Genomic DNA, 13,553 nt, shown 5'->3' with positions numbered 1-13,553 from the left:
CCCCCCCCCCCCCCCCCCCCCCAATGCATCCTCCAAGCTCCCACCCCCTGCTCAACCCCTACCTCGGCGTCCTCAAAGACACGGGCAATTCAACATCGATTACTCTTGTTGCCTCTTCTCCACCCAAGGCCGTACGCGCGGGACCAGGCCCTAACTCAGCCCCCTTTACTCTGCGTGTAGCTTGAGTTCCCCAGACCGAATCATAACAAAGCTCTGCCCAAAATGGCTGCCCGGCCCTGCCCGGCCGGGGGCCGGAGGGGGCGGGCTACCCACGCGGGGGGGACACACCCACCTAGGCCAGCCCGTGCCAATGCTGGAGCGCACGCGCACTCACTTTCGCTTACTCGTTCTTCTCCTACTCACCCGTCAACCTCACGCGTGTTGCCCAAACACTCTTCCGGACGCTCGCGCGGAATCGAACATCTCTGCTTTGCGCATGCGTGTGTGGAAGACCATTTCTCCCCCGCTGCTTGTGTGTCTCTTGCGTGTTATCAGTGACTGCAGGCTAATCAACCGACAGCTGCAACTTCCGTAATAGTGCGCGCTTCCCCAATTAAATCCCACTCCCACTGAGGTTCATCTGTTCTCGCCCCCGGCAGTGATCGTCCCAGTCCAGTCTTAAAGAACCAGGCAAGAAACCGAGATCGAGCAAACGCTACCGAGGACGCTCACAGGCGCACGCCTCTAGCCCGTTCCTAAGTTTGCCAGATGCTTCGTGCAAGCCATTTAGATTTAATTCTTCCCCACTAAATCTTGGAGCAGTTTATTGACTTCATGCTTCTTAACTTTCCTGTTAAATAAAGTATGCATCTATGCAAAGCAATTTATGGACGTATTTTTCTGCACAGCAACGCCGTTCTTAGTGACAGTTTGCTGGAATCTTCGAACGTCATAAAAAAGGAAGACATTGTAATAACTCGCAGAAAGTGTTTCAAATATACTAACCGATCCAGAAAAATAATTTGCAGAAACATCATAAAAGACGGAAGTTCAGTACTTCGAGAAGGGGAGCAAAATCACACAGGAAGTTCAGCGTATACACGCTCAAATAAATTACTAGTCTTGAATTTGCTATTGAACTTTTGTATAGTCCTTAGTACAGCTACTGACTCTGGAATCTCGTCCTAAACTGAGTAAAATAAGTATGAATTCTCACCTTAAAGCCTTAGAAATAAATAAGAGAGACAAACCAGATAGTTTGTTCCTCATACTGGAGACAATTCTGAATGAGCCCGTTACCAACTTTTGTACCCAGTGTTCTGCTCTGCCACCCGAGGCTTACTCCTCATTCTCGAAATTTTATACCATAACTCGTTGGTCTCTTAAGGTGCTACTGGACTCAAATCTAACTCTTACTGCAGACCAACAGGGCTACCCTCTGAAACTATCCTCACTCCATGGAGTCGATTTTCCAGAACATGCAGTCAGCCAAGAGACGCTAGCTAGCCTCTCAATGCCTCAGTATGTTTTAAAGATGATTGATTGGGATTTTACCCTGTGTCTATTGTGCAGTGGTATTTGCCCCATGGCTTGTCAAGAGCCACATTCACATCAACCAGAAGAGCCACATGACCACTGGTTTTTTGCCCTCTTCTGGGCATGGAGCAGGGATCACGGGGTGTGTGGGGCGGAGGAAGGTAGTTGTGAATTTCCTGCATTGTGCAGGGGTTGGACTAGATGACCCTAGAGGTCCCTTCCAACTGTACGATTATGATTATTTATGATACATACGTACGACGTCGCTACAGATACGTTCAGGCTCTATAAGTATATATCACAAACAATCAAAGGTCGGACGACTAATTTCCTGTTATCAAAATGTCTACAGAATTCTGCCCAAATACATCGCAGTTATCCGGACACACACACAGCTTTTCGCAATATGAACGAACAGCAGTTAAATGAAGAAACTGAACGGAGAGACACGCACATTTCCCTTAATAAACAGGAACTGGATAAGGATCTGTTTTTCAAACCGAGAGCCTAAATACAGAACACACACACGGTTGATTTACACCACAGTACCGGAAATTGAGTTCTCCTGGCTGGGAAGTAGGGATTACGCTTGGATAGCCGATCGCATCGCTTGTTTATAGGACTGATCTATGGTTTCATTTGCTAGCCTGCTGCAACCAGAAGACTAAACGCGTTTTCTGTACGTTTGTAGACGAGCGCATTTGTCGCTTATCGTACTTGGGCTGTGAGGAAGCTTTCTGTGGGTATCTGAAAAGCCATCGACTCGTGCTTTCTCCCTTGCTTTTTAGAACTGGAAATTTAAAGATCGGGATTGACACTATAGGTTGTAATTCCTTAGTCGTGCTACTGACTAAAGGGTGAGTATGTAAACGGGCACGCAATAATTTAGCGAGGTGGGGACGTTAGTGTTAGTCCCCTACATTTAAAGAAAGGGGAGAGCAAATTTTCTTTCCAAAAACTGTAAAAGGCTAGGACCCACGTTTTTTTAGGTTGCTAAAACATAAGCAGTTGTTTGCAAATACGATGCATTTGGGTTGTGAATGTCTGGAAGACCTGAAATTAGTAGTTATTTATTTTATTTATTTATTACATTTATACCCCGCCCTCCCAGCCATGGTCAGCTGAGGGCAGCTTACAACAGCATAAAAACAACAATAAATAATATAATAATCATAAAACCATATAACAATCAGAACATTAAAAGGTACAAACAATAATAATCCAATTACCATTAAACAGATAACAGTTTATCATTACATTTGAGATGGCGCTCAGAGTTCCGTGCTGTCCTAGTGGTCGATCCCGATCTGATATTGCACGGGTGGTTCAGGCTGCTTTAAGAATTTCAGGGGACAGGGCATTCTCCGGGGTGCTCCTAATTGAATGCCTGGCAGAACCGTCTTGCAGGCCCTGCAAGTTAGATCCTATACAGTTAGGGGTGCCTACTAAATGCATGTATTTGGCTGCCCCTGTCTATTTTTACAACACATTAAGAGCAGCGGAATAATCTACATAGCAAGGATATGCAATCTTTTGCTTTCTGAAAACTGGAATACATATTTGTGAAGGATTTTTAAAAAATGAACAAGATCTATTTATTAAATGATCTAAAACACTGTTGCAATTTCAGGACTACAAATTTGGCAGTATTTAAAAATTGAAATCTGAGCTTTCATTTTACTGGATTATAGTTAGTAGTTCTAGCAGGGGTCATTTCGTAGAAAAAGAGCTAGGGGAACTCATTAGAATAACTCATTAGCATATGCCACACCCCCTGACATCAGGGGCCCGGCGGTGGACCTGCAAGGCCAGCGGGAGTGCGAGGAAGCCCTGCCAAGGCCCTCCCTGGCCCCAGGCAGGCAGGGGTGGGGAGAGGCGGGGAGGAAGCAACTTACCCTCCCTCTTCTCCTGCCTCCTCCTGGCTGAATGAGGGCTGGAAGCGGGGTGGCCGGAAGCTTGGGGCGGGGCTTCATCATGTGCCCCGCCCCCTTGCACCTCACCCGGGGGACTGTGTTCCCCCGCGTTCCCCCCGAAATGACCTCTGAGTTCTAGTAAAGAGTAAGAGTCCAGTAACACCTTAAAGACTAACTAAATTTGTGGTAGGATATGAGCTTTCATGAGCCACTGCTCACTCCTTCAGAAAGCTCGTACCCTGTCACAATTTTTGTTAGTCTTTAAGGTGCTACTGAACTCCTAACTCTTTTCTGCTGCTACAGACAAACATGGCTACCCATCTTGATCTAGTTAGTAGTCCTGTTAACTTTATTTTGCTCAAGCACTGTCTTTGTTTTGGAGCATTTTGTTTTGAATACTTTTCTTTCTTTGAATGTTTTCTTTAAACTTCTTTTGAAAAGGAAGGTGGCAAAAGTAGATCTAAATTATAATCCACAGCCAGTGTTTCTTCTAAACTGAGTTAGCATGAGCTAGCTCAGTTTTTTAGCCTCCGGCTCACACATTTTTGTCTTAGCTCAGGAAGGATGGCTCCAAAGCAAACTGATTTATGCAGTAGCCAAATAGTTTGCTCACAATTTTAATGGCAGTAGCTCAAAAAATAGAATTTTTGCTCCCAAGACTCTACACTTTAGAGGGAGCATTGTCCACAGCACCTCTACTTGGTCACTATTTCTCTTCAACACCAGCAGCCAGTTGCTCAGACCTTGACTGAGCTGATTTGCCAAAGTATATGGCTGGGATATTTTGGAGCCTCCCAACAGAACCCTGCCCTGCTTGAGCTGGAACTGGATGAAGGTTGTATCTGCATAACTCAGCAACATACTGGATTTTACTCTAATCTATGTTTGTTCTTTTAGGAGATGATAATCCATAAATGCATATTAATTTGTTAATTGATCTTAAGACCTTTGGTCATAGAAGCTAAGTAAGCATATTAATTTAACTTTTTCTCCATCTTTCAGCGTGTTTGAAAATGTTTCACCTTCTTCAACGATATTTCCAAGTTTCTTCCAAGGTAAAGTTCTTCTAAAGTTTGACTGTGAAGAATATCTTTTGTTTATATACAGAAAGTCTCTTTACAAAGGAAAAACTGCTCTCTCTGTCTCTTACACCTACACACAGAGAGTCTCTCTCACACACACGTTTCTCATGTTTTTCATCGTAGAGAATTTAATCTTACTTTATTCCCATTGAATAATGTACTGAAGTACAGCAAAATACAGTTTTGCTTTGACCAGTTTTGTTCCCTTTTTATTATAGTAATTAGTACACAAATGATGGAAAATGAAAATATAAATGGCTGGTAGATTACTGGTTCAATATTACATGTTGCTCAATGCCAGAAGAGGATGGCATATGTCATTGTATTGTTAATTATGATGTTCTGCAATCTGGCAAAACTATTAGGTGCAAATGAGAGTGATGGATGAAACACTTCATTACTGCCTCAAACCCCACCCCCTTTGACATTTGACATTACCTGGATGGAGATCTCTGTAGGACCAGCTGGGCCACTATATTGCTCAGGAAACCCATGATCAGCGAAAAGGTTTCTGGGACAAAATACATTTACGGTACAACCTGAAATGTGAATAACTTTGAACTGTGACCACCACCACCCCGACCAGGTTTTGTTGCTTTTTGACTTAGTTAAGCTACATTGTTAAGGCACATTAGATCCTACTGCATGCTTTAGAACACAAATGTTCATTATATTTAAGTTCCTGGGTCACAATGAGCGTAGAATCTAACTGTGATTTGTAGTGCATTGGGCACAGAGCCAGCCAATTAAGGGCATCTAAAGTAAGACTTTAAATTTCTAATGAAAAGACTCCAGCAAGCAAGACGTCCATTAAAAAATTATTTGTCTCATTGCTTCTAAAGACTTTGCTAGACTAATGTCTCTAAGATCTTTTCCTGGGAAAACACTTCTGTTCAGGACCCATTCTTTCATTTCAGTCACTGCAAGGAAGGTCAGTAGATGGCTTTTTAGTTGCAGTTGTTTAATGTGCTCACTGCCATGTGAGAGCTGCTCCCAGAGGATCGCTGGCATCACATGGTGTTCCCATGCCTCTGCCAACTCTCTCAGTTAACAGATGTCTTAATATCACAGAATTTCTGAAAACTGAGTAACCCATGTCCACTGCTTGAAAATCTTTTCCTCCCACACAATTGGAACTACATTACAGCAGCCAGAATATTCACTTGCCATTCATCACTAGTTTGCTCTGAAAAACCTTTATTGTCTTCTCTTTCTGGGCACAATTCAAAGTACTGGTTCCTACCTTTAAGGCTGTAAATGGCTTGGGCCAGGATACCAGAAGGACCATCTCTTCCCATACTATCCAACCCACCAGTCAATATCTGCCTTTCAAGCCCTGCTCACAGTGCCCCCACTTACAGAGGAGAGGTGGGTGGAGACTAGAGATGGAATTATCTGTAGTGGCACCTTGCCTTTGGACTGCTCTTCCCCTTGAGGCTTGTCTAGCACCTACTTTTTTCCTGCTTGTGTTTTATGATTTAATATTGTGTTTTTAAATTGTAAGTTTCTTCAAGCAGGACTCCAAATAGCTGTCATAGAAATATTCTAAATAAATAAAAAGGAGAGCTACATTTGGTTTTGTAATGGGTTTGTGCTCATTACCAGATATTGCAAGGATTGCAGCTAAAAACACTTTGGCTGACTATTTTCTATGGCAATTCATCCTGTGACTATGCTGCTCTAATATTGAAAGGGGCATTTTTGAGCAAATGGAAATTATATTTCAAGAAAGGAATGGGGCAGGAATCTCTGTATTAGTATTACTGTCTTACAATGTAAAAAAATGCCCAGGAATTGGCAACCATTGCTGATACACAAATTAGCCTCCTAGATCAGCAGTCTGCAACCTATGGGTACAGAGCCAAATGCAGCTCTTTAAAAAAGGAAATGAAATCTTTACAATTAATCAAAGGCCTGGGTGGGATTCTAGAATAATCAGTGTGTGAACGGAATAGCAGGCAAAGTTTTTATTAGACCAAAGAGTTTTTTAGACATGCTTTACAGAAAGGAAAATTATAGATATGACAGCAATCCAAGTGGAAACTATATACAGATTTCTTCTAGTGCACTAAGACACTTGGGCAGAATGCTCCTCTATAGTTATTATGTGTGCTACTTCCTAATAGGCTTACAACAACCACTGTTAGGGAGGGATGGGCACGAACCGAAGAAACCTGGTTTGGGGCAGCCCTGAACCGAGCCAAAAGGCCCCACCCAAACCGGCTCAGTCTGCCTTTCAGCTGTGAGGCTGAAATGTGAGGGTCAGCTGTGAGGTTTGCCTATTTGGGCAAACTTATCGAGAGGGCGATGGCGATACAGCTACAGAGTTTTCTGGAGGATGCTTCAGTCTTAGACCCCTTCCAGTCCAGCTTTCGCCCGGGTCATGGGACAGAGACGGCATTGGTCGCCCTGACTGACGACCTCTGAAGGCATCTGGATCGAAGTGGTGTGGCAGCACTGTTGTTGCTCGATCTGTTGGCTGCATTTGATACGGTCGGCCACCAGTTGCTGGCCCACCGCCTTGCCAACGTGGGGATTCAGGGGCTGGCCCTCCAATGGTTTGCCTCTTTTCTCCAAGGTCGGGGACAAAGGGTGGCGATAGGGGAGCAGCGGTCCCGGAGGTACCCTCTTGATTGTGGGGTGCCTCAGGGGGCAGTGCTGTCCCCGATGTTGTTTAACATCTACATGCGCCCCCTTGCCCAGGTTGCCCAGAGGTATGGGCTGGGGTGTCATCAATATGCGGATGACACCCAGCTCTGTCTGATGCTGGGCGGCCAGTCAAACTCCAACCCAGATGACCTCCAACAGGCGTTGCAAGCCGTGGCTGGTTGGCTCAGACTGAGTCAGCTGAAACTAAACCCGGCAACCTGGGCCTAGGTCAGGCCGGTTCAGGGTTGGGACTCCCTCACCCGACCTTCGATGGGGTGCCTTTGGTGCCAGTGTTGGGGGTTAGGAGTTTGGGAGTGCTCCTGGACTCCTCTTTAACGATGGAGGCCCAGGTAGCAGCCACTGCCAAGTCAGCCTTTTATAATTTGGCTGGTACGGCAATTGGTTCCCTTCCTTGACCGTGATAACCTGGCTACAGTGATCCATGTGACGGTTACCTTGAGGCTGGACTACTGTAACGCTCTCTACTTGGGGATGCCTTTGTCACAAATCCGGAAGCTGCAGCTAATGCAGAATGCAGCAGCCAGGCTGCTGATGGGTCTCACTAGGCGGGACCACATCCAGCCTGTGCTGAAGACGCTGCACTGGCTGCCAATAGCGTACCGAATCTGCTTCAAAGTGCTGGTTCTTACCTTTAAAGCCCTTTATGGTCAGGGTCCGGCATACCTAAGGGACCGCCTTTCCCCATATGTTCCCCCAAGGGCACTACGGTCGGGGGGCCAACATCTTTTGACTACCCCAGGCCTCAGGAACGTCATATTCACCTAGACTAGGGCCAGGGCCTTTTCGGTGGCGGCTCCTACCTGGTGGAATGAGCTCCCAAAGGAGATCCGGGCCCTGCGGGATCTTGCGCAGTTCCGCAGGGCCTGCAAGACGGAGCTTTTCCGCCAGGCTTTCGAGTAGGAGCCGCTGCCGCTACTGTTCCATCAATGCACCGTCGCCGAAAATTGGCAGAGATGCCATCAGGGTGCAAGTGGGCCCTGGGAAGAAGACTGGCTATCTGCCACTTTGGAACTTACATCGTTGGTCCGGATCCACCCTACTGGAACCCATCTTGGAACTGGGAACATCAGTGCACCAGCACTTTGTTGTACTATTGTTATGTTTTTATCTTGTTTTAATTGTTTTAATTATGGCTTTTGCCCCAATTGTTAGCCGCCCTGAGCCTTAGGGGAGGGCGGGATATAAATTGAATCATAAATAAATAAATAAATGGCTGTGAGCCATTTCACCGGTTCATTTCACTTCCCCCCACTCGGAAATGGGGAACAGTGAAAGTGACTGGTGAACTCACAGCCATTTCAACCTAAGAGCTCAGCTGTGGACCCCACACCACTCAGATGTTAGATTAAATGGCCTGAAAAGCCAAACTTAACCAGACAAGAATCCAGTAAATGTTCAGGTAAGGCATCAGTTCAGGGGCTCCAAACTGGCCCAAGTTCATGCCCAATTTTGGCTCGTGAGTTGGTTCTTGCCCATCCCTAGCACTGGCAAAAGCTTTATGGATTATTTATCAACTTGTCTATCAGTAAAGATGTATAGGTTGTCATGAAATTGTCTTTCTTATATTTGCTCTGAATTTTGATGTAGTTTGACTCTTTGACTGTATAAGGTTTGCTTACCCCTATCCTAAACTATCTAAATCAAAGTGATCACATCCAAGACCATATAAAGTAAAGTAACTGGTCCTTTAAATCAGCACAGCTTTGACTATTATCAGCTTGTGAGGCAAAGCACCCTTGGCCTCCCCCTCAAGGGTTAATGTGAAACGGGTCTGTCCATCAAGGCAAGAGATGGAAGGTGATGTGATTAGCTTTTCATGAGAGGCTGCCGCAGGTAGAATGGGGGGAGGAGAGTCAGGGGTGATGAGATGATCTTCTAGATGCTTCTCCTGATAATGTGTTTGGATTGGATGTCATAATCACCTGCGGTTGTTGGGCCAAAAACTATAATTGAGCTAAGGCCCTGAAAGAAGCTAGCTGGGATCCTGATGAACGAAATGCCTGAACTTTGACCTGTTTGAATTGCAAGTGCTATAGCAACGTAGAGAATGCTTATACTTTGGCTGACTCTTGACTTTAAGGTTGGTGCCATCTAATGCAACTTCAAGAAGTTGAGCTAGCTTTCTTGTTTTCTTGCTGCATGATTTTGGAGTATGTGTTGGCTATAGAATAAATTCTTATATTAACAGAAACTGAAATAAACTTTATAACAACAGTCTGGTTACTTGTGTACAGTTGCCCTGGGGACTCATGGGGTTCAGGCTTGGACTCCTTGACACAACTACTAATGTGTTTTTGCAATTTGAATTGCAGATGGAGTTTCTCCAAATATTACTGCAACCCAGGAATAGAACTGCCTGCTCCTTTGTCCCTTTACAGTGCATTCTCACTGGCCTGCCAAAATCACAGCTGTTCAGGCATACATCTGCTGTCTTAATTAAGGCCCAGGGCTTCCATTCTTCTTGCTGCAATTGGAAGAAGAAGAAACCTCCAGAACCTGTACCCCGAAAGCTGGACTTGTTGCGATATGACATGAAATCACTCAAGGACTCTCCAAAGCCTGCCCTGTACTTGAGTGTTGCAGGATTAATTCCATTTGTTTCAGTGCCATTGCTAATGGCTATCCAGGAGACCTCCTATCCAGAGTTGGTATTTGCTCAGATTGCATATGGTGCCTGTGTTGTGTCCTTCCTTGGTGGGATCAGGTGGGGATTTGCTATTCCAGAAGGCAGCCCTGCCAAGCCTGATTGGATTAATTTAGCAAACAGCATTGTTCCTTCAATAGTAGCCTGGATTGCTTTGCTTTTCAAAGATAGTGTACTTGAAGGTGGAACCCTTGTTATTATGGGCCTGGGGATAGCCCTGCATTATGATCTTGCCCTCCTTCCCACTTATCCCAGTTGGTTTAAAGCCTTGAGGGCAATTGTAACATTAGTGGCTGTATGTTCTCTGGTTGCTACATTATATATTGTAAACACTTACCCAGAGAAGCATTTAGCTCCTGCTACAAATAAAGTCGAAGACTCAAGATAAACCAACAGAAAATGCCATATCCCAAGATAGTTCAGTTTCTTTCCTAAAGGATTTTTATAGGGCTGTAAGAACATACTGGTAATCCTTCTATGAAAAATACTATGACAGAGGAAGCAAGGTGGTTGTACTCTGTGTTTGTGAGCTATACTCAAGGATTAGAAAACTGAGTGGAAGCATAAGTACTGAAGGCTTAAGAGGAACTTTGGCATCACAAGGGAGCCACAGTATGCAAAACATATATGCATCATCTGCACACAGAAATAAGCAAGCTTTTGCTATGAGAGCGAATTCTCTTACTGTATGAAAAAATATACAAGCAATGCTCCCTCTAAGTTGTGGAGTCTTGTGAGCAAAAATTCTACTTTGTGAACAGTGAAAGACCACCAGTAAATACTTCATTTGATGTATACTGCATGTTTATTGTGTAGTATTAATATGTAAGGGTTGTTGAATAGCAAGTTGTGCTAATTGCAGTGCACATTCTACAAGCTATTCAATTATCACTTGTTTCATTTTTTAAAAGTACAAGTTGTATATATCTTTTCTACACAGATTAATAAGAATCTTGTATTGTTTTATCGTTTCAAAACCCGTGAATTGACTGCAGGAACACAGTACTTCATTTGTAAGCCCAAAGTCCTTAGGCTGCAGTAAATCTCACTGATTTCCACTAATGTGGAAAGAGTAACCCCACTTAACAGGAATACCCCATTCCTACCAACATCAAGTGGGTGGGGAATGCAGCTTAAAACCGACATAAGCATGTTCATAAAGAAACCCTGCTGCGTTGGTGGGTGGCTTACTCCAATATAAACACATACAGGATGATAGTCTTACATTTTAATGCTTCACCTGTACATGTGCCATGTCTTGTTCCTGGAGAAGAACCAGTAAACATGTTTAGTATAATCTAAGGGACAGTCTTCCATTGGAGATGGGGTATTTGAACACAAACCCAACTAACCTGAGGATTTGGACCAAAGTGTCTGTCCAATAAAGTGCTCAATTTTCATTTGCAGTGACCAATCGAATGCCAAGGGGAAAACTTACAAGCAGGCAATATCCCCAAACTGTTCTTAATGCTTATTGTCAAGTATACTGGTTTACAGCTTCTGAATATGAAAGTGCAGTTTGACTATCAGGGCTGATAAAAACACTTTGATGGGAGGAATGTCTTAATCTACAGCTATCTGAATCAGTAACTATCACAGCAGGCATTAGTGAATTAAATAATGGAGGAACAAGTTGTCTTCAGCCTACAATCACTCAACTTCAGTATACAAGCCCAAAACATACATAAGAGTAAATAAAACACCTTGCTGTCCTGTTGTCAATACTGCAGCCTCTTCAAAGAATTTCCTACAAATATTGGGGGGGGGGGGACAGACGATGGACTCTATACCAGAAATTGCTTGTAAACTCCAAATGGAATAATTTCCCCAATAAATCATTGCCAAAAATACACTAATTAAATGTTTGTGGGAGTGCACAAAGGGGGCAGACTAAGGATGCAATTCTGTGCACATTTACTGTACCTTAAGTCACATGACATTCAGGAGTTCTTGCTGCTGAGAAGAGCTTCAGGTTGTACATCTGTAGTTCTGCCCATAGAGAGTCAGTATGGCACACTGGATACAGTGTCAGACTAGGATCCTGAGAGACCCAGGGTTTAAATCCTTACTTCTACCATGGAAGCTTACAGGGTGACCTTGGGCCCGTCCCACTCTCTTGGCCTGACCTGCTTCACAGGGTGGTGGTTGGGAGGAAATGGAAGGGGGAGAACAATGTTTTAAGCTGCTTTGAATTCCAACTGAGGAAGAAAGCAGGATATGAATAAGTAAATGCAAATGCATATTTATCTGAAATCCAGTTAAAAGCAATAGGACTTACTCATGAATAAACACTGATAGAATTACAGGCTTAGTAACTAGTCCTACGCATATGCTGCCATGAAGTTCCACTGAAAGTAACAGGTATATTGTAAGGCCATAATCATATAAAAATCTACTGTAGAAGTAGATTTAAAAAAAATGTTATCAGTGGTTGAAAACCACTTGTTAGTTGAACAGTTTGGTGTAGTGGTTAAGTGTGCGGACTCTAATCTGGGAGAACCGGGTTTGATTCCCCACTCCTCCACTTGCACCTGCTGATGTGACCTTGGGTCAGTCACAAGCTCTGGCACAGCTGTTCCTGAAAGAGCAGTTTGTGTCAGAGTTCTCTCAGCCCCACCCACCTCACAGGGTGTCTGTTGTGGGGAGGGGAAGGGAAAGGAGTTTGTAAGCCGCTCTGAGACTCCAAGCGAAGGGCGGGGTATAAATCCAATCTCTTCTTCTTCTTCTTCAACAGGGCATTGTGCTCTTGAAAAGTTTAAATTTCAGATTCTATTACTGCTATCATAAGCTACTCGTCACCATTTCTCCTGCTAGAGAGGTGTATTTACAAAGAAAAAGAGAGAGCAAGGTATATAAAAACCAATTTCAGCATGTATAAGAGCACACATACAAGCTACAGAAAAGGATACAGTATATGTATGTATGTGTGTGCATAGATTCTCACCTGCCGCAATCCCATAATGACAGTTACATGGGGGAGGGTTATTAACACTCAGCATCCAGACCTCAGGTAATACTTCTGGCCTAGACAGTATATTACACTGGAGGTTTTCCATTCTGCTGGGCTTGTAGTAGAGAAAACATCCCTTGTAAGTGGATCAATACATATTCCTAAGAGTCTCGTTCTCTCAGCACTTCAACCTACAAACCAATATTGTGCAAAGAGGACTGTGCTTTCCCTACTTTTTAAAAAGAAAAATTGTCTTACTCAAAAGACAGATACTCCACTTACTTAGCTTGAAAATGAGTACCAGTGAAACCTGCTGGCACATGGACAAACTAAAAAGGGCTAGAATGGGGGGGGCGGGGCGGAGTATAGTCTTTTGAAAAGTTTGTGGAGTGTGAAAATATTGAGAAAGTATTTTAAAAGTTGGGGATGACAACAATATGTTTAAAGCTCTTACACAAAAATGCTCATAAATGGCTGCATTAAGATATGAGACTTGCACACCTAAGCCACTTCCACTGCCATCTGAAGTAGAGTTTGCCCTCCTAAATTCAGTGGAAGCAACGGGCTTAGAAGAGTGTAACTCTGCTTAGGACTGCACTGTTCGCAGGCTGGAAGGTTGGTAATTCAGCAGTTCAAGACCTGAGTGCCGCATGATGGAGTGAGCTCCAGTCTCTGGCTCCATCTTCTGCCAACCTAGCAGTTCGAAAGCAAGAAATTGCAAGTAGACAAATAGGTACCACTTCGGTGGGAAGGTAACAGCGTTCCGTGCGCCTTGGCGTTTAGTCATGCCAACCACATGACCACGGAAACGTCTTTGG

The 13,553-nt window shown here is 44.1% G+C and overlaps 2 protein-coding genes across 4 annotated transcripts in view; one reads left to right on the top strand and one right to left on the bottom strand.

Moving 5' to 3' along the window:
* Positions 1 to 235, bottom strand: part of GPBP1L1 (GC-rich promoter binding protein 1-like 1) — a 47,329-nt gene extending 47,094 nt beyond the window's left edge. For both annotated transcript variants that reach the window (XM_015421954.1, XM_015421955.1), the window contains exon 1: positions 63 to 235. The gene's annotated coding sequence lies outside the window, so the exon portion shown is untranslated. The remainder of the gene's footprint in view (positions 1 to 62) is intronic.
* A 1,834-nt stretch (positions 236 to 2,069) lies between these two features.
* Positions 2,070 to 11,753, top strand: TMEM69 (transmembrane protein 69). Of its 2 annotated transcripts, none has more exons than XM_015421962.1 (3): positions 2,070 to 2,155; positions 4,392 to 4,444; positions 9,454 to 11,753. In XM_015421962.1, exons 2-3 carry the CDS (start codon positions 4,403 to 4,405, stop codon positions 10,171 to 10,173), a joined length of 762 nt encoding a protein of 253 aa, XP_015277448.1. In that variant the 5' UTR covers positions 2,070 to 2,155; positions 4,392 to 4,402; the 3' UTR covers positions 10,174 to 11,753. The 2 variants fall into 2 exon arrangements, with proteins under 2 accessions (XP_015277448.1, XP_015277447.1); XM_015421961.1 differs by lacking the exon at positions 2,070 to 2,155 and adding an exon at positions 2,169 to 2,333.
* The last annotated feature ends 1,800 nt before the right edge of the window (positions 11,754 to 13,553 follow it).

Source organism: Gekko japonicus, unplaced genomic scaffold, assembly GCF_001447785.1.
Source record: "Gekko japonicus isolate JY-2015 unplaced genomic scaffold, Gekko_japonicus_V1.1 scaffold75, whole genome shotgun sequence".
In the NCBI taxonomy this organism is placed as follows: Eukaryota; Metazoa; Chordata; class Lepidosauria; order Squamata; family Gekkonidae; genus Gekko; species Gekko japonicus.
Note: the sequence above shows the minus strand (reverse complement) of the source record. Positions and strands in the feature narration are given on the sequence as shown.